This window comes from Bactrocera neohumeralis, chromosome 5, assembly GCF_024586455.1.
Source record: "Bactrocera neohumeralis isolate Rockhampton chromosome 5, APGP_CSIRO_Bneo_wtdbg2-racon-allhic-juicebox.fasta_v2, whole genome shotgun sequence".
NCBI classification, from domain to species: Eukaryota; Metazoa; Arthropoda; class Insecta; order Diptera; family Tephritidae; genus Bactrocera; species Bactrocera neohumeralis.
In genome coordinates, this window is record NC_065922.1 from 10463777 (window position 1) to 10484052 (window position 20276).

Here is a 20276-nt window from a genome sequence, read left to right on the forward strand (position 1 = left end):
GCTTAGCACCCATAAAGGCGCATGGAACGACCAAGAAACCAAATTGTCGACAAACCACTTAAAGGGAGCGGAACCTTGACTGCAAGTTCATTGCACGATTGAATGATCTTGATCGAGATTCGTACTTGAGAGAACGTGGTTGTTATTGTAGCGGTAGAGTTCTGTCGATTTGAGGGTCTTGATCGGATAAGAAAAATCCGGGTCCGTTCCAGTTATGTAGGCCCGACTGTCGTGAGGACGACTGGAAACGCGCATAGCCTTCGTTTTAAGTTAGTTATTGCCACGAGAAGCTCAAAGCTCTTTAAAACACCAGCGATTACCCCGAAGTTTGGGTTCTTCTGATGACAATTCGGAAGTGCAGCTTGCCTGTGTGATCCGTTACTCATTGAATGATCGTCATCGAGACTTGAACTTTTCAAAGCTTCAAATAATTAAAAAAAGCAAAAGAAAATCTGCAAAACTTTCAACAAAATTTTCGCAAAAAGGTATTGCAGAGAGAATATAAAACTTTTGGAAGCAACACAGAAAAGCAACGCGACACATATAGTACATCCCATTGAAGAGGAGTATGCCACTGCAATTTCTATTAAGCACCAGCAAGATATAATGAATTTCCCAGGCAAAATAATAAAATTTTGTTTACCACACATCAAATGTCATTACAGTCAACCACAACGACTGAGAGAGAAGTCAAACGGGCTAACGCAAAGAACACTCGCAGCAAAAAAACAGCAACAGCATTTCAATATATGAAACAAGAGCGTAGCTGGATTATAGCTTGCTGGGGGTGGAGCGTAACTTGGATTATATTTTTTGAGTGACAGGACAGCTCCCTACTGTAGTAAGAAGAAAGAAGCTTTGGTAGAGCGCTTATTCGAAAGAGTCTTTGAAAGATAAATCGTGAATACGACTTGGCCTCAAAATTTATATGAAAATTTAAATAAACACACTTGGTTCTTTTATTTTAAAAATTTGGTGCACTTTGAGCTCTTCAGAACTCTATATTCACATCAAGAAATGATAATTTAACCGAGTTTCCAAACATGCACATATCTTTTCGAAGAGAGAACCACAACCCGCTTTCCTCCGCGCCTGTGAGTACATAGTACATAAACATTGATGTCATATGCATATCACACAAACATTCGAAACACACACACATATGCTTCGTAGTATTTGATATTCATGAATTTCCCAAGAAAATTTATTATGCATAGAAGTATTTCTATTATAAAAAGAATATGCAAAATCTTTGCTCTGCGTGTGGGATAAAGTCGCTGTTGGCATGCATTGATGTCAACAACTTTAACGTGGCGACCCCGATTTAAGAGCTTATCAAATGTCAAAATTCACTAAAATTTTGAATTTCTGAAATTGCAAAGCCCGTTCAAAGCTGCTCAATGGCACAGCGAAGCAAGAATTTGCATAAACAATTCATCACTTTTACTTGAAAGGCATTTTACTGCAATATGTAGCACATAATATTGTATATAACTGTATGTTAATATGGCTGCCACTTTATAATATATAAGCCAATTAAGCGTAAAACGCTTGTTGTGGCTAATCATCAAAGGAAACGAGCAAAATTTACAGTAAAAATTAAATTTCAAACGAAAGGATATGACTTGTTGAGAGACAAAAAGCTTTAATGTGTAATTTCATGCACATGACTGCATTAGTAGGTAGTTCTATGTCAAAAGTCAATTAAAACAAGAAAAAACGTTAACTTCGGTTGCACCGAAGCTAAATACCCTTCACAGGTGCATTTCTGTTAGTAACTAAGTGTTCAGTTTGTATGGCAGCTATATGCTATAGTTAACCGATCTGAACAATTTCTTCGGAGATTACATTGTTTCCTTTGAAAATAATATACACCAAATTTCGTGAATATATCTTGTCAAATGTGAAAGTTTTCCATACAAGCATTTGATTCCGATCGTTCAGTTTGTATGGCAGCTATATGCTATAGTTAACTGATCTGAACAATTTCTTCGGAGATTACATTGGTACCTTTGAAAATAATATATACCAAATTTCGTGAATATATCTTGTCAAATGTGAAAGTTTTCCATACAAGCATTTGATTCCGATCGTTCAGTTTGTATGGCAGCTATATGTTATAGTGGTCCGATATCGGCCGTTCCGACAAATGAGCAGCTTCTTTAAGAGAAAATGACGTTTGCAAAATTTCAAAACGATATCTTAAAAACTGAGGGACTAGTTCGTATATATACAGACAGACAGACGGACATGGCTAAATCGACTCAGCTCAACATACTGATCATTTATATATGTATATACTTTATAGGGTCTCCGACGATTCCTTCTGGGTGTTACAAACTTTGTGACAAACTTAATATACCCTGTTCAGGGTATAATAACTGATGATATCCTCACTTAAGAGGTTATATACAGTTATTAGGCCGAAAAATCGAATTTTCCAAAAATTTTCTGAGAGAACTTTTAAAATTATTGACCCAAAAATTTGTACACATATCACGGTATGTTTCAACTGTATTTAAAGACTTAGTATTAGTAAAATATTTATTTGGAAAGGCACTACAACTGTTCTCCGGGAGCTCCCCTCAAAAAAGACGTTTTGCGGTGACCACTATATCTCTGAACTGAATCCTCTGCAATTAAAAAAAACAGATTTCGTTAAAGTAATGTTAAATCTAGTAAAGTAAATCGAAGGAACAAGCAAAATAAAATTCTCTGACAAAATAGCGGTTTCTAAAAAAATCGATTTTTTTTAATTCTAACTGTATATAACTTAATAAAGAAAAAATATGTATTTTAATTATATCACCAAATTTCTTCAAAAATATTTTTTTGTTTGCAAACGAAAATATGAAAAACTAAGGCTGCTTATTTGAATATTTTATATAAATTTTGAGGTTATGTGAAAAAGTTAATACAAAAATTATTAATTTTTTTATTACTTACAAGTTAGTAAAACTTTTTTTCAATAGAACTCGTCGTTTTAGACAGAAATCGACATAAACCATTTTATATCCTGAACAGGTTATAAGTTAAGTCAGCCAAGATGTTTGTCATCCAAAAACACTGTAAAATATTTATATAATTAATCAGCATGACGCCAGACCTTTCGTCTGTGTGTCCGTATTTACGCGAACTGGTCCCGTAGTTTTTGAGGTATCGATTTGAAATTTCGCACACGTTTTTTTCTTCACACGAAGCTGTTTAGTTGTTGTAACCCCCTTAATAATGCCGTTCCCATTACAGTCGGGTCTATGTAACCGGAACGGACACGGATTTTAATCTGGCCAAAGACTGTCAGCCCCGAAGCTACTTCAGGAATACTGTCTGCCGCTACAACAACAACAACAACAACAACACTTAGAAATGTCACCACCCTCTTCGCTTTTTCATTTCGAACACACATCGCCCGTAACTTACTTTTCCTTCATTTTTATAATTTTATCCTCCTTTTTCAACGAATTTCATCCAATTATGAATATTTTCACTTATCGACTCTCGTCTATTACTAAATAAAGATTTCAATACAACTAATTTCAAGTTCAGATTTGAAAGCTCCAGAAAAAATCTGATAAGTAATTAAGGAGCCATATATGTATGAATTATTATCGATTAAAAAATTGTTGAATTTAATACATAATATTGCTATAAAATTAAGCTTAAAACTTTAAGCTTTAAGAAAAATAGAACAAAATCTCTTTTCAATGCCCATATTATTTACATGATGAACCCAAATATGTTGCATAAATTCACAAAAAAAATTGTGTAAGCAAAATTCGCATTGAAATTCCCTTTACAATGGCCAAAATGGGAATAAGTGGCTACAAATTTACACAGAAATGCCGCAAATATGCTAATACCAATAACGGTGAGTATTTGCCAGGACTTTGTTATGACTATTTGCTGTTGCTCTCCATTTTTTTGCCATATCATCCGAAAAGCTATTAACCCTTTTGAAGCTGTGCTCTTTTGGCCATTGTAATGGTCCCTTTCAGTTATGCATATGTATATACAGATATGTATGTACCTGTAAACACCTGTACAAGTGTTTGTTTATGTTAATATGTATTCTTGTATGCTTTTGTTGCATTTATTACATAATCAAGAGTTTTGTGCAAATACTTTTTGAGATTTACTTAATATTGTATTTGTGCATTATAAATATTTACAATAAGATATTCAAATTTATGTTGGGACATGTAATTAACAGCACATTATATTTCTCTACCTCTCACACCTTTATCAACAGCTTTATACAACAAACACACTAAATTCGTATACATAAATATGTTTTATATAGAAATCAAGTCAAAATATAAATTAAATTATGGCAATAATTCTAATAATAGGGGTTTAATCCGTGCTCAAAATATCAAAAATTTGTTAAAAATGCACAAAATACATTATCTTACAGGTGACTTGAAACGTAGGCATATTATAACGATTATTATATCTCAGAAATGGCAGTTTTAAGGAAAAAGTATATCTCCCTCAAAGTAAATTTTGTTACAAGATACCGTTTTGTTGGAAATCGCGGAAGAAATATTTTTTGCCTTTGACCTTGAGTATTTTTGTTTTATTTTTTACCTATCGGAACGACTAGCTGTTTTGAAATATTATTATTAATCATGTTTTAAAGATATTCACCAGCTTCAGCTTGTTGTAAATCTAGGTACAATATCTCTTTTAACCGGATTCGATATTCACAATTTATTCTAAAAAATACAAAAGAACGTCAAATTTAACTACTCTTCACTTTATATATTATTTTCCTGTATATATCAATATATTTCCTTTAAAACTTCTAATTATTATCATTATGAAATGCTAATTGTGCGGAAAAAAATCAGTGTGCTTCAATATTTTCAATTTCACTCAGTTACTAAAGCACTCGAAATTACAACTGGAGCTGCAAATTGTTTTTTGTTTTTGTAATAGCACGTTTAGTGCTAGTTCAAATTTATTTCAAAATCAAACAGCAGCAATTAACCTAAACTAACCTAACCTAACTTGGCCTATTGTAACCCAAGAGTTTTTTTGCACACTCAGCTTATACACAAATACAATATAATATCGAAGATAAGCACTTACCCCTCGTTGCACAATTAGTAGCTTTAGAATAAACAAAGTAATTAGCTTGCATTTGTACGCAAATAACTTAAATTTCTCACACTTCGCAACCGCCGGCACAGACTTGCTTACAAGCAAATTTTTTTCGTCAAATAAACGCACTAAAAGCGTAGCTCACACTGATTATTTAGTTAATTTCGACACAAAACTATCACAACTACATTATTTCTCTCTATAAATTATTGTTGCAACGCTATTTATTAAAAAATTTAGATTTTTCATTTATTTCACACACGAAAACGAAATTTAACGCGTAACGACTGAAATGGCGGCGGAAATTTGACAGCTAATACAGTTGCATTTGCAGTGAAGAATTTAGGTGTAAAGAAAATGGAAATAATAACAAAATATGTGCTCACTTTGAATTTAAATTTAAATTCGAAATACATATGTACTTGAATGTGTATGTAATGTGTAGAAAGTACATGCATTTTATTAAACTTGTAGTGAAACAAAGAAGTAGTTGAATATATGCAAGAGATTATAATATACATACCTATGAACATTGAAATCTGTTACACTTCCACGGCCTCTGTGACTTCTGCTTCTGCTATTGGAATAAGATATGCCTTTGTCTTTTTGACAAAAAGATAGAAATGGAAGCCAGAAGCAATAGGTATAGAAAAATTCCTCATGCCTTTTCATTTTCGGGCAACAAGAGCGGCAGGAAACATTTCTGTTGTTATTTCGAGGAATGCTGCCGGGTTGACAGTTCTTAACCGGATAAAAATTCGGATGCATTCCGGTTACTTAGACCCAACTATCGTGGTAAAAACCAATAAATCCCTATAGTGAATGCAAGACATTGCACTTGCATATTTCATCTACTCCAAATAAATTACAATAAAAATAAAATATCTGTATTTCCAATAAGGTTATAGCATTTTATTTCTGAAATAAACAACCAACCGCGAAAAGAAAAAAATCAATGTCTCACCTCCAAACTTAACGCTTAATCACAAATCCATTAATAGAAATTTAGGTACAATTTGTTGTAATGTAAAGATTACTTAAAAAATAAAAGACCGAAAGATCATAAAATTTTAAAATACAGGAATTTTGTTTGAGCAACTAAAACTGACTTCAATGCTATTTCGTCACAAAAACTCATAGTATGAAATATATGTATATTACGAAATGCAGGTAGATATGCATGTACGTACATTTATGATGAAAATGATTTTAATTAGTTTACTGTTAGTTTTGTTTTTTAATTCATTACATACATTTATTTTGAAGGTATCACTTTTTTATAATTTTACGCTTTAAGATTACTTCCTCTTTCGTTCGACAATGTAATTTCACAATGTTAAAAGTATTTGCAATTTCGTATGTACGTATGTTTCGTTAATAAATTGCACACATGTACATAATTGAATTTCTTATTAGTAATCGCAAGCACGGAGCAACAAATTAAAAAGTGGGCTCTTTGCATAAATATATATATTTAGGTATGTAAGTATAATCGATTTAGTATTGCTATGCGAATAATAACCAAGCAATGCACAAGATAGCCAAATACAGGAATAATTTAGATAATTGCTGTTCATCTTCATATTGCACGGTGCCACGGTTGGCGGCTGTAAGGACAAGCAAACGTTGTTTTTAGTACATATTTACATATTTGACATATTTTTTCTAAACAGTTAGGCTTACCAGCTGCACGAGGTTCACCAAAGTTGAAAGACGAAGCGAAATAACCGAATGGAAAAGCGCCAATACCGAAAGACATGTGGAAACCATCACCAAAGCCGAAACCCTGGAAACCTTGTTGTGGCTCTGGCTCAGTACGCTGACCAGCGGGACGCGGTGGCACCTTATTTCTACAAAAAAATATTATTTGTTAGTAATTTTAACCAAATGCTTGGTATTCACTGTGTGCAGGTTTATGCTTTACCTGGGATCCTCTTGCTTGGTGCTGTTGCGTCCGTATAGCGGTATTACTTTATCCTTGCCAATTGCTGCTTTACAAACTGGGCATAATTTGCAATTTGGACGTGTCTCCAACCACTGATGCAGGCATGGCCAGCAAAATAAGTGACCGCACAGACTGACGACTGCGTCCTTTGCGGTATCGAGACAAATATTACATTCATACATGGAATCATCGACTTTCTCCTCTTCGTTGTTTTTATTTTTAGAATCACCACTAGTGCTGCTGCTCTCTGTTTTAATGCTGTTTATGTTCGCTGTGGAATCGCTGCCGAGGGCGCTGCCTGGAAACGAATACGTCGTGGAAGTTGTAGTTTTCGATGCGGCATTATCAGTGGTAGAGTTCACAGTTTCGGTTGTAGTTGTTGTGGCGGTTTGCTGTGCTGCAGTGGTTGCAGTTTGCTCTGTGTCATCGTTTGTTGCGTTGTCGAAATAAGTCCAATCGTCCATTGATTCAGTAGGCGGTGCTGACGCTTCACCATGTGATGTTGTGGGCAATTCCGGCGCCGTTGGGGCGTGTGTTGTTTGTGTTGACATACCGTTCGTTTGCTTTTGCTTCAAAATTTGCCAAATAAGCTGGAAAGAAAAAAATGCAACAACTGCTTATAAACAAATAAACCAAAAAAGATCTATTTAAACATGCACTCGGCAAACACGAATAGTCAACATTCTCCTATACTATATAGCCACACAAGTTCCAATTGGAAGCGACTAGAATGTTAACACACCATCTAAACAAAGCGAACTTTTGCAGTGCAGTTTTGCGTCTGTGCTATACAAAGCTTATGTACCTACATATTTAGTTGCCACCACTGAAAGGTTTAAAACAGTTACAAAGCGGCCTATATTGCTGTATAAACATTCGATTTCTAAAAAGAAACCATATGAATATGCCGTCTGAAAAATCTTTGCAGTAAACAAGTTGTGATTTCGCTTTCCGCAATAATATTATTTCGGTTGTCTCGGCGAAACCAGTTTGCACTTTATAGCGGCATACTTGTGCTTTTTTCCTCATTGTAGCTGACGTATTTTTATATTGCCGAGAATTATCAGAACCTGTCTTGCAAATTTGTTGCTTAATGATAAGTGTACATACACACGTGTATTGTACATATGAGTTTGCAAGATTTATGTTTGCCCAGCTTAAGCGAAATGAAGAACTTTTACAAATTTCAGTACATATAATCTGCTTTAGGTGCGATAGTCCATCATGCAAGTGGCGTAACGTGATAACAACTTTGATTACCTTTAGTTCTAGTCTTTTTGTGTTTGTTTTTGTATTTTTTGTACTTTATGTTTGCTTCTACTTCAATTTACCAAAATATAAAACTGGCTTGCCACGACTCTTGAATTCCTGTTTTCTCTCAAGTTATAAGCTTATCTTCTGTGCACTTAAGAATATACTAAACTGCTGATTGAATACACTGACGTGTAATTCACATCCTATAATTAACATGTTAGCTTGTTCACTACGTTCTTCCGCATCACATGCCCCTAACCCATATACAGACGCCCGTATCAGCACCACTACTACCCTAACGACGTTGCGTCAATTAATGTACGCCACCTCCTACAAATCCCCCCATCGACACCTGTAATAGTATTTTCTTTTCTTGCTTCATAATTTTTTTTTGTGGTGTTTTTTGTTCGCCCAGCTGTGCTATGTACTTTGGCTTTGTTATTACAATGTTCGCTTGTTTTTATGTTCACTCATATTATTTCCAATTTGTAACAATTATTGCGCCAGTTTTCCACCAGCTTTTTTCCTTGCGGAATGCGTTGGTATTTGCTTTTCAGCCACTAAATCTGTGGCGTATTTTCGCAATAACATATTTTCACAATTTTGCTGCAGAAAAAAAAATTGCTAAGACGTTCACCTCATGAAGGTCGTTCTGCACTCACTTTAATGCTGTATTTTTCTCAAAAGCAGCTTTACACACGAATTTCAAATCTATTGAATTTGCACAAAAAACATTTAGTGAACCACAATAATTAATTTTTATTAATTCTTAATGTTTCTGTATCAAAACTAATTAGATAAAAGATGTTTTTTCTTGCTCTGCTGATTTCTTGTGACGTTTTCTTTCATTTGCTGTACATTGTTCTACTAGCAGGGTTGCATTTCAAATATGAGTATGGAAAAATGTAAAAGGTGGATGGCGCGCTGTGTTTCATGAGCATTATATTAAATGGTGCATGGTGTACGTGCAATTATAGTGGCGATTACTTTATTTTAATTTTATTAATTTAATTGTTAGTTAATTATTTAAGTGTTAATTTTATTTTAAACTTATCGCACTTAATTTTTTTGAGAACTAGCGCATTACAAACTTACACTCGTCTTTAAAACTATAAATACTTCAAGATTTTCATATTGACTATGATTTACTAAGAAACTTTAGACTATAAAATCAGCTCTAATCAAAATGTTTGAAACTGTTTTATGCAAAAATTTTTTTTTATATACTACGTGTTTCAAATAAATTATGAACATAAATGCAACCCTGGTGCTGTCAAGTTTCCTACGTCATTTCCTTTGCTCTCTTCCAGTTCCGTTAGTTCGTGTGTAAATTTTATTAAAATAATCGAAAATTATGAATTTAGTTTTAAATTATAGTTTAATAGTTTAATTACTTTTGCGATTAATATGAAGGTATTAAATTGAGTGGATAATTATTGAATATCTTGTGTGTGTTGTGTTTAAAAGTGTTTATTTTGTGGCTTTTATGCAAATGTGGCGCAAGGTATGTGAAAAAATTGTGATTGAGGGAAAATTGCGAAGCAAAATGGTTAAGTGATATGCTGGAAGAGGCTGCAATTGTAATTTACCCAAGATGTGCAACATAAGGTTGGTAAGTGGATTTTAATAAATAAAATATAATAAATAATAATACAAAATATATGTTTGTAGTGAAAAATCCCTCGGCGGCTGATGTAGTTTGCAATAGATTTGCGACACAGTCGCTTCGCTTTTTTGAGGGCTGTTAAATCAGATTAGTTGTGAAAACTATCAAAAGGGGACTAAAATCTAATAAATATTTATCTTTAAAAAAAAGCGGTAACTATATATATTCTTAACCTGGAAAATCTCCTATATCCAACCATACCCATTTTATTTCCGAAATCCAGGGACGGTATTTTAAGGCCGACCCGGGAACTGCACCACTTAGAAAAATTGGGAGATTTCATAATAATATATCATAAAATGCTAAAATACTTGTGCTTAGTTTACGAATTCCAATTATTCAGCCTCATGTTGACGCTGTTGTAGAGTAATCTACTCAGTTCTGTTACATTCTGTTACATATTCAAGTCGTTATAAAACTCAAACTATAATACCTTTTTTAATAGAGTCAATTTGATTTAATAATACATAAATTATATGAGCGATGTAAAGAATTTTATTCGAAATGGGCTCCGTTTGCTTCACACAAACCCTAAAACTATTTGGCCTTTGATAAATAAGAGCAATTTTTACTGACAAATGATAATTGGAGGTCTTGGAATTTCTGTGTGTGATATATCTTAACAGTGAGAGAATAATATTTTAACATTATAACCTATATTCCTTCATTTGAACTAACATTAAGAAAGCAAATGGTGAATATTTTATTATAGTGATAATAAAAACGAAATTGATTTTGCGCAAAAAAATGTATTTTCTAAAAAGAACTCGCCAAAAAATAATAATTTTGCAAATGAGCTAATTATTAGCTTAGTGGCAGAAGACAAAGAAAACACAAATAGAGAAAATTAAATATAGAACAAATAAGAAATCGCACTTAACTGTTCAAATAAATGCATAAACCGTTTAGTTCTACACGAAAGAGTGCGCTGCGAGCGAAAGTGTTAATTCCATTTAAAAGCGTTGATCATCCAACAAAACACAAACGAGAACAACAACAACATCATTAATGGCAAAAGGAAGTGGTCACATAAGAACCAAGGCAAAGACAGTGGAAGACAGACAGATCGAAGATTTTTATTTGTTTCTTGTTTGCCTGAGAAAAATTAAACACATTTACTAAAACTTCGCTAAACTGTTGGACTCCGTTGTTAAAACTTATTACATGGTCAAATTTATATAGAACAATACATGCTTTGTTTCTGGCTTGGAGACAAAACGGCCGCTTAGTTGTAGTGTGGCATATGTGTATAAATGAGCGTGGATGGTCAGTGGACAGCAACAGTCGAGTTCTACACAGCGGTGACACAACTAGAAGCACAAGAAAGGATTACTTAATCACCAATACAAAATGAAGACATTTGTTGTTGTATTTGCGCTTATCGCACTCATAGCGCCCGGTCAGGCGACTTTCGGCAAATTGGCGCTGCTCGCGGGCGTAAGCGGTGGTGTTGGCGGCGGCAGCTACGGTCCTAGCTATGGTCCTGGTTATGGTGGTGGTTATGGCGGCGGTTATGGTGGCGGCTATGGTTACGGTGGTGGCTATAATGGCGGTTATGGCATTACGCCATACTCAAATAGTCGCGAAAACGTCGTCAAAGTGATAAAGGTGTCTGTGGTGCCTGGTGGCAGCTATGGTGGTGGTTACAACACTGGTGGTTACAGCACTGGTGGCTATGGTGGTTATGGCTATGGCGGTGGCGTTTACAATGGCGGTTATGCGAGTGGCGGTGTAGCCTACCCTGCGGTGACCACTTCGGCGGTCGTGACACCCGTAGTGACAGCCGTCTCAACGCCGGTTCCAGCTCCGGTCTCCTACGGTGCCACCTATGGCAGCGGTTATGGTTATGGTGGCGGTGTTGGTCTGGGCTACGGTGGTGTTGTTGGTGGTGGTGCAATTGGTGGCGGCGGTATTGGTGGCGGTAGTATTGGTGGTTTGGGTCCTTTGGGCCCAGAAGGCTGGTGTTAGGGTAGAAAGTAAACGAATTGTTGTTGTGATCTTGATAGAAACGACAAACCGATGTCACGTATTTGATTTTGGTAATGTGTATATATGTATAAATGTAACGATGAATTCAATATTAAAGCGAATAATAAATACATTGTTAATTTAAAAAAAAATTATTGCAAATTTTGTTATTGTTTCAAAAATTTCTTCAAAAACAGCCAAGCTCATCATCTGGAAAGTTCATTTTTTCATAAATTGAATGCCAAATTTTTAGCACAATTTTAACCACTATTTTTTATGGATTTTTGAGTATCATAGTTGCATTTAATAACATAACCTCAATAACTTAGCTCACTTCCAATTCTGCTTTAGCGGTTATGTCTTTCAACCACAAATTTCTTATTTTCTATTCTTATTTCTTTTTGAAGTCAACATTATTATTGATTTATCCAATCTGCACTATTCCCGCTGGAACTTCAGACTGTTCTAAAGACTTCACATTTCACATAAGTACATACATATGTACGTATACGGATACATAATATAATTCGGGATTTTTTGTGTGGGCAAACAATTAGCACCTTATCAAGCTTTACTTTTAGCACTGTCTAAATATCTAAATATTTGGTCAGAAGTACACACACATAACACACATACATATGTACGTATTTATATTTCTTGCTCAGTTCATATGATAAACCTCTTATGTAATATTTATTGGCCATTTGTATTAGGCTTAAACTGTAAGTTGACAAACAAACCTAAATAAAATACCCAGAATTAGTCGTGTGCAAGCAAAAAATAAAGATTTAATGTGCAAACAAAATAAAATTTGTTAAAACCCCACTAAAAGTGAGGTCATCAACACTTGAAATATCTAGTTTTTTTATTGTAATGTATTTGTTCAGATAATACTAATTGAATTAACCGTTAAATAAAATTTTTATAAAAAACACTTATTTAAGTTGTTGGTTCAAAAAAATTTATTTTTTTTTAATTTATATTCAAATTAAAAATTCTGTAAATTTTTCCCCCATATTAGTAGGTAGGTTATCGAATATCGCTTTTCAAAATATTCTCCATTAAGATCTATACCTCTTCGCATACTATGGCACCAATTGTCGAAGCACTTTTGCCACTCTGATTTAGGTAACTCCAAAACATGCGTTCTAATCGCATCAATGGCCCCTTCAGGTGTCGCAAAACCTTGACCTCTTGGTTTATTTTATACGTACGGGAATAAAAAGAAGTCGTCCGATGCCTAATCAGGACTCTACGTTGCTTTACTCATCAAATCTATGTTTTGAATGCTCAAAAATGCAACTGTTTCAGTCGTTGTGCGAGAGTTTGCATTGTCGTGGTGAAGAGTGATCCCTCTTCGCCGGTTGATTTTCCTAATTTCTTGAAAGACAATCGGCAAACAAATTGTTATATACCACTCAGAATGTACCGTTTTGCGTTGTTCTAGAGCTATGGTTGTGACACGTGCAGTTTTTCCGAAATAACAGTCAACCATTGGCTTGGAAGTGCTTCGTGTTTGAACAACTTTTCTTGGCTTCGTTTCATCTTGAAAGACCCATACAGTTAACTACTGTTTACTTTCGGCCACATACGCGTAAATTCACGATTCATCACCAAACAAGATGTCCTAGACATGTTTCGAAACACCGCTATGGCATTATTTTAACATTTATTCTCGACGAATCAACAGGAGCCTTTTTTGAGCGATCGACAAATTGTGTATGATTCAATGTGAACAAATTTTTTATACTCAAATGTCCATGCAATATTAAATGTATGATGGTCCCGCTAATCTCCTATCTCACGATAGGTCCCATGAGTTTGTGCACAAAATCAATAGCTTCGGAACAACAACTAATTTTCGGCGACCTTCATGAAGTTCGTTTTGGAGTGATCTACGCCATCGATGGCATTCACCATACCATCGATAAATACTGATTCTTGATGAAGCAACATCGCCAAACATTGAATTAAGCTCATCAATACACTGTTGCTGTGGTAATCGAGGTTGAAAATTGTAAAAAATAATCACAAGGAAATGTTTCCCATTTAAATCCATTTTTTCGCGGTAATGAACATTTCAAGTTACTGTATGCAACCAGGTTTCAGACAAGACGACTCTCTACCGTGCGACTTCTTCAATCTACTGCTTCTTCAATCAGAGCTGAATGGAGAGTGTACAATCTTCTATAAGAGTGTACTGTTGGCGTACGCCGATGAAATTGATATTATTGGCCTCAACAACCGCGCCGTTAGTTCTGCTTTCTCCAGACTGAATGAGGAAACGAATCAAATGGGTGTGGTAGTGAACGAGGGCAGTACGAAATATCTTCTGTTATCAAACAAACAGTCGTTGCACTCGCAACTTGGTCCCGCGTCACTGCTGACTGACACTTTGAAATTCTGATTAAAAATGCGTTAATTTTCCAATAGATGGCTTTAAAAATCTATATCTCACCTTGTATAAGAGCATTCGAGCCGATATATATATATATCGTTAGAAAGATAAGATTACGTACTAAAAAGGACTCGCGGATGCTTTTGTGATTGCTTGACTCACTGTACTGTTTGATCACGCTTCAAAGGTGGATACCAGCAAAGAGAAAATACGCCATATTTCACAGTTTTCCTTTGATAAAGTCCAATATGCAAACCAGGCGGCTAAATGTGTGAATGTGTTATGATCCCGATACTTGAATTTTGGTCTCGATACGACAATTTTGGTTTTGTCGATTCCGTTCTGGTAATTTTGATGTCAAAGACCTATTGTCAAAAAATATCGATTGGTTTTGATATGAATCAGGACAACGCCAGACTACACACCGATAGTGACTTGCCAGAAGTCCCGAGATCTTGATGGGGAGTTTTTTGCGTCCAACTTATAGTCCGGATCTGGCTCCAAATGACCACTCTATGAGGAATAAATTTGGCCTCAAGAGTACATATGAAAACCGCAGTGTTTTGACGACAGGGCTGAGGATACATACTTACTAACAAGGATATTATGAGTTTACTTTCATTTTCTTTGGATTAAATTATCTATTAATTGAGTTGAAACCATTAGTAAATCCATAGATTTAACTAAAGAACAAATTTTCTTTCTCCACGAAATTTTATGAGACTGAAACACCGGGTAACTACTGAAATATTTATGCAGCCTCGATTCTGTGAAAACCGAATTAACAGAATAAAGGCAGATCTTAGAAATTTTTAATTATATGTAACCAAAGCTCAGTTTTTTATTATTTCACAAAGCTTTAGTGAAAACTTTCTATACCTTTTCTTTTCCTTACCTCCTTTTTAACACATTCTGGTTTTTTATAAACTTCTGTCGTCTTTCTCTTCAGATCTTTGCCGCATTGTTTAGTTAGTGCTAAAAGGACAGAGAAGGTCATTGATTCGATTATCCTTAGCCTTCTGAAAAAAAGAGTTTGGAAAGGTGTTTATGTGTAACAGAACCCCTTTCTTATGGGTTCCTACCAAAAATTTCTCAGTCGCTCAAAATCAAATTAAAACTACTTTACAAGCTAAGAGGTTTATATGAAGCAGCTCGAAAGATTATTTGCCTTAAATACTTGTGTTGTTGTAGGAACAAAAAGAAGTATCGAGTCAAGAGTTATTAGATAGATACACTTGTACATTAGGGTGATTAAAATTTTTTTTTTTCGTTTGGTACTCGGAAAAATAGGTTCCTAGACACCCCTAAGAAAGCCTCTCCAAGCATGAGTTCTTAATTGTAACGGGAAGTTCCTTCTACATACAGTTTTCTATTTTTTCTTATTATCAGATAGAAAAATTTATATCTCGCTTCCAACTACTTGAAAAAATATCTTGTTCCTTAGATTTTGTAGGAAATTGAATGCTCTACAAAAAAGGTCTCCACGATTTTTTCGTAAACCCAATCGTTTAAAAGATATTAACAGTTAAAGTTTGATTATTTTGGGGAAAATTTTTTATTTCTTTTGAATTTTATAACTCAATGAAAAAAATCAATATGAATGATGAAACCCATAGGTTTTTGGAGAGGCTTTCTTAGAGGTGTCTAGGAACCTATTTTTCAGAGTATCAAACGAAAAAAAAAATAAATTTTTTTTTGAATCACCCTATTGTACATATATTCGATCCATTTAGGTCACCTAGGTCTACATATCAACTCCTGGTAACGTAGTAACATGCTGATGACATCTACACTTGGCAGCGCAGTCTTCTTTCAAAACAGACTTCTTCAGTTGTGTTAACTTATATAAATGAAACCATATTTTATAGCAAATTCGGGCAAATTTTGAATGAAAAAATTATTTGAAAATGTTTTGTAAACATACCGTATGCTCATATGTACATTTGCATTTATGCTGACCCAAAATGAGCTCATAATTCACGAATATCGAAATATTTCGCAAAACCGACATACCTACTTAAGTGGGCACTGTTTAACTTGACTGAGCAATATGTTTTTAATCTATTTATCGGCGACACATGAACGCAGCATACCAATCAGCATACATACATACCTATATACATGTATGTATGTATATATATATATGTAAATATAAACCTATGCACCGCAGCAACTTTATGTGCATTAGCAATCAAATAAGTTTGTTAAAAAAGTTCAACGATGCGTAGATTTGGTATTTTTTCTGCCAAAATTTCACACCTTATTAACTTGAGAATCATAAAAATCAATAGCGCGGGCAAACGCAGCGCCTTAAAACCTGCACCCAACCGACCCCTACTCAAGTGAGGTGCCGAAACAATGGTGACCTTCAATTTCGGACGCAAAAAGCCGTCAAAAGCCCGCGCCTTGGCTGCACAATGAATCAATGAAGCGATGAAAACGAGAGTGAGCCGCCCTCCAAAATAAACCAAAAACAAAAACTCCAACACAAAGCCCACAAACTTTACGAGGAGCCCCGAATGAAGTAGATATCTATGGGTATTTAAGTTGAAGGTATATATATACATATGTACATACATATAAGTCTCATATATGACTTACCCATTCATGCTAATGCTTATGCTAGTGATGCTGTGCGCTTCAAACTACCCACCACTACTGCAAGCCTGCTGACAATGGTAATTAGCCGGTGCGCTTTTCGTGTTTACGTGCTAAAAAGTCTCTAAAGAGCCAAACCCCAATTGGCATGCATAGCGAGTATGCTGGGCATTGTTTGCCGGCATTTTTCGCCTTCAACTCGGCTCATATAAAAATTTATGCAAATATGTGGCTATACTTATGTAGGAAAATAATAAGTTCGGTTATGGGTTCAGGCAATATGGATTAGGGTGGTGAATTAACAAATATCTCCAAAACAACCTAATATTTTTGATGTAGTCGTTTGGAGTCTAACTTTGCTGTAATCGGCTAAAAGCTTTTGATCAAGTAACTCAAAATGTTTTTTTTTTTAATGTTATCAACGCTTTATGAGTTATTTTGCACTGTTTTGAAGAGAACCGTTCGACACGGTTCTTCTTCTTCGACACGGTACACCTTTGTATATACATATCTATGCGCCTTACTTCCTTAGCTAATCTACTGGCTCGAAAACTGTTGCTTTCTTCTGAACCTGGTTTGGGTGGTAGCCAGTCTTTGCTTTTACAAAAAGTGAGACTTGATGAAATCGTTTCTTTCAAAATTTAAAATGACAAAAGTGACGGAGATTGTCTGCAGCTACAAAAATAACTGTAAAATAGTCTCGTGACAATCCTCTTCTTTTTCTGCTTCTTTGACACTACAACCGTGTGTCTCGCATCGGTAAAGCTTTGCGCTGGAACATCGTCTTCAATAGCTACAACATGACCTAACCAGGGCGTTACCCAGCACTTACGACACCTTGTGTGGACCATCTCTCGAATGCTCCAAGTGTTTTCTCATCTCGGTTTGTCAGCGTCCATGCTTCTTCACCGTATAAGAGGACGGGAATGATAAAATACTTATAGACTGTATTTTTTTGTTCGTCAATAGAGCGATCCGCCTTTGAATTGCCTTCCGTTTCCAAAGTAGTATTATTCTGCGCTTGATCTCCATGCTTAAATTGTTGGTGGTAGCTGGTGTGGCTGGTTCCAAGATTTTTCAAATTTATAGCTGTTAACAATGACATAGTTTCCAAAATGCACGGAATCTTATTATCTGACAACCTTGTACTTTATCTTGCGCTCATTCACTACTACTCAAATTCAAGACTAACCTCTTTCGCTGCTTTTCTAGGCGGGAAAAGACTGCACAGGAGGTTCTGGTGTCGTGTCATTCCAAGTTAAAAATATTTCGACTTTAAAAAGAGTTACGAAAGAGTGTACTTGAATGGTAATTTCTGTTTCTGGCCAATTGTTTAACCCTCTCGTAACCATAAGTATATTTTTTTTTATGGATTTCTGAGCTCCGAATTAAAACTTTATCTAGCTTGTTGTAGCTGTCTGCTTTATAAATTATTATGACCACCCTAATAATATGTGAAATGTACTTATAAGGTTTATAAGATTTTACACAATACTAACTGCAAACTAGAGACCAAAAGTAGGAGCTATTTGTCAATATACACGAGCAGCATATCAAATTAATCCACAATCCAAATTAACTACTTGTTTGCAAAGATCTGGTACTAATGCCTAGGCAGAAGTCTGAAGTTGGAAAAATATAAATTGTGTGTAATTTCTTAGCATACTAAAATTCTAGTAGCCAAATACTTGTATGTGTAGTTATTTCTTCTTCTTTGGCGTAACAACGAGAGTCGATCGGGGGAGAGAGCACGAAACTTCGCTAGTTGTCTCTATCCTTTGCGCGGTCATGTCCGTTGTACAACCCATGAGCAGACAGCTGGCTATGAACTCGGTTCTTCAACGCATTGACGCCCTTTCTGCTGCTGTCCAACTATGGATCGTGAGTGGAAGGAGTTTTTCGCTGAAGCATCATCTTCCATGCCAACGACATGTCCTAACCAACGCATTCGTTGAATTTTTATGCGCTTACCTATGTATATCCTTAATGTTTCTTCTTCTTCTTCTCCAAAGATCTTACGATAAACGCTTCTCTCGAATGATGTATGTGTGTAGTTTATAAGTAGTATATAATGTATCAGAATATAATAAAATTCGTCTTGTGATATATCAAGTCTTATATCAGCTAAGATATTCTTGAAGAATTATTTCTAACAATACATATACGATCTTATGATATTAGGCAGATTTATAATAATAAGGAAACTCTTGCCAACAGGTGCTACTTCGGGCTGAGTAGGCAATTGAGAAGCAAAGTCCTCTCTCGACAAACAAAAACCAAACTCTATAAGTCACACATAATTCCCGTCCTGCTATATGGTGCAGAGGCTTGCACGATGTCAACAACTGATGAGTCGACGTTGCGAGTTTTCGAGAGAAAAGTTCTGCGAAAGATTTATGGTCCTTTGCGCGTTGGCCACGGCGAATATCGCATTCGATGGCACGATGAGCTGTACGAGATATATGACGACATTAACATAGTTCAGCGAATTAAAAGACAGCGGCTACGCTGGCTAGGTCATGTTGTCCGGATGGACGAAAACACTCCAGCTCTGAAAGTATTCGACGCTGTACCCGCCGGGGGAAGCAGAGGAAGAGGAAGACCTCCACTCCGTTGGAAAGACCAGGTGGAGAAGGACATGGCTTCGCTTGGAATATCCAATTGGCGCCACGTAGCGAAAAGAAGAAACGACTGACTATCTGTGTTAACTCGGCTATATTCGCGTAAGCGGTGTTTACGCCAATTAAGAAGAAGAAGACCTTGTTTAAGTGTCCTACACTTTTGATAGTGCGAATATGTCAGTTATGAAACAACGTGCCGTGATTCGATATAAACGACCGTCCGCGTGAAAAAAGACCAAACATCCTCAAAGATGATGAATTGGAGAAATTGCTCGATGAGGATCCGTGTCGAACGCAAGAAGACTCAGCTCTGACTGAGAGTCACTCCCAGACCATTCTAAAGCGACTACCTTAATTCCTTATGACTTGAATACCAGGAGAGGCACGGTAAAATCATTTTGCTGCCTGACAACGCTCGGCTTCACGATAGTAAATCCGTTAAAACCTACCTGGAAGCGTTTAAATAGGATGTCTTACCACACCCGCCATATTCCTAAGATATTGCATCGTCCGATTGTTATTTATTCCGTTTGATGGCACATGGTTTGACTCAGAAGCAGTTTCATTTACAAGAAGACAACAAAAAGTGGCTTGTTTTACCTTCATGCCATTCGAGCTTTGACAGAGAAAAAGTTATATTTTCCAATTTCTCTTATTCCATCTCTATAGATGTAAGAACAATCCTAGTTGTGAATCAGACAGAAAAAGTACTTAGCCTTGAAT

The 20276-nt window shown here is 35.6% G+C and overlaps 3 protein-coding genes across 9 annotated transcripts in view; 2 read left to right on the top strand and 1 right to left on the bottom strand.

The window, feature by feature from the left end:
• Positions 1-5989: 5989 nt before the first annotated feature.
• LOC126759095 (E3 ubiquitin-protein ligase RNF185) lies at positions 5990-9152 on the bottom strand. Of its 5 annotated transcripts, none has more exons than XM_050473700.1 (4): positions 8940-9152; positions 7028-7638; positions 6787-6953; positions 5990-6710 (listed from the first exon to the last, which is right to left on the bottom strand). In XM_050473700.1, the coding sequence occupies exons 2-4, from the start codon at positions 7597-7599 to the stop codon at positions 6610-6612; spliced, it is 840 nt and encodes a 279-aa protein (XP_050329657.1). In that variant the 5' UTR covers positions 7600-7638; positions 8940-9152; the 3' UTR covers positions 5990-6609. The 5 variants fall into 5 exon arrangements, with proteins under 5 accessions (XP_050329657.1, XP_050329656.1, XP_050329659.1 ...); XM_050473699.1 differs by having other exon boundaries at positions 8965-9151; XM_050473702.1 differs by lacking the exon at positions 8940-9152 and adding an exon at positions 8380-8812.
• A 609-nt stretch (positions 9153-9761) lies between these two features.
• The window catches only part of LOC126759048 (anoctamin-1), a 191295-nt gene continuing 180780 nt past the window's right edge, over positions 9762-20276 (top strand). For 2 of the 3 annotated variants that reach the window (XM_050473612.1, XM_050473616.1), the window contains exon 1: positions 9762-9910. In XM_050473612.1, coding sequence (XP_050329569.1) covers positions 9897-9910 — 14 coding nt within the window. In that variant the 5' untranslated portion in view covers positions 9762-9896. Of the gene's footprint in view, positions 9915-20276 lie in introns of all 3 variants that reach the window. The other variant, XM_050473617.1, reaches the window with a different exon arrangement.
• Positions 10926-12053, top strand: LOC126759102 (shematrin-like protein 2). Its single transcript, XM_050473717.1, has one exon. The coding sequence runs from the start codon at positions 11319-11321 to the stop codon at positions 11934-11936; it is 618 nt and encodes a 205-aa protein (XP_050329674.1). The 5' UTR covers positions 10926-11318; the 3' UTR covers positions 11937-12053.

Excerpts from the sequence above, each read along its gene's own strand:
- LOC126759095 (XM_050473700.1), bottom strand. The coding sequence starts at position 7,599 with ATGTCAACACAAACAACACACGCCCCAACGGCGCCGGAATTGCCCACA. Across the intron at positions 6,954-7,027 it reads ACCAAGCAAGAGGATCCCAG|AAATAAGGTGCCACCGCGTC; the intron begins GTAAAGCATAAA and ends ATTTTTTTGTAG. Across the intron at positions 6,711-6,786 it reads TGGTGAACCTCGTGCAGCTG|CCGCCAACCGTGGCACCGTG; the intron begins GTAAGCCTAACT and ends TTGTCCTTACAG.
- LOC126759102 (XM_050473717.1), top strand. The coding sequence starts at position 11,319 with ATGAAGACATTTGTTGTTGTATTTGCGCTTATCGCACTCATAGCGCCC.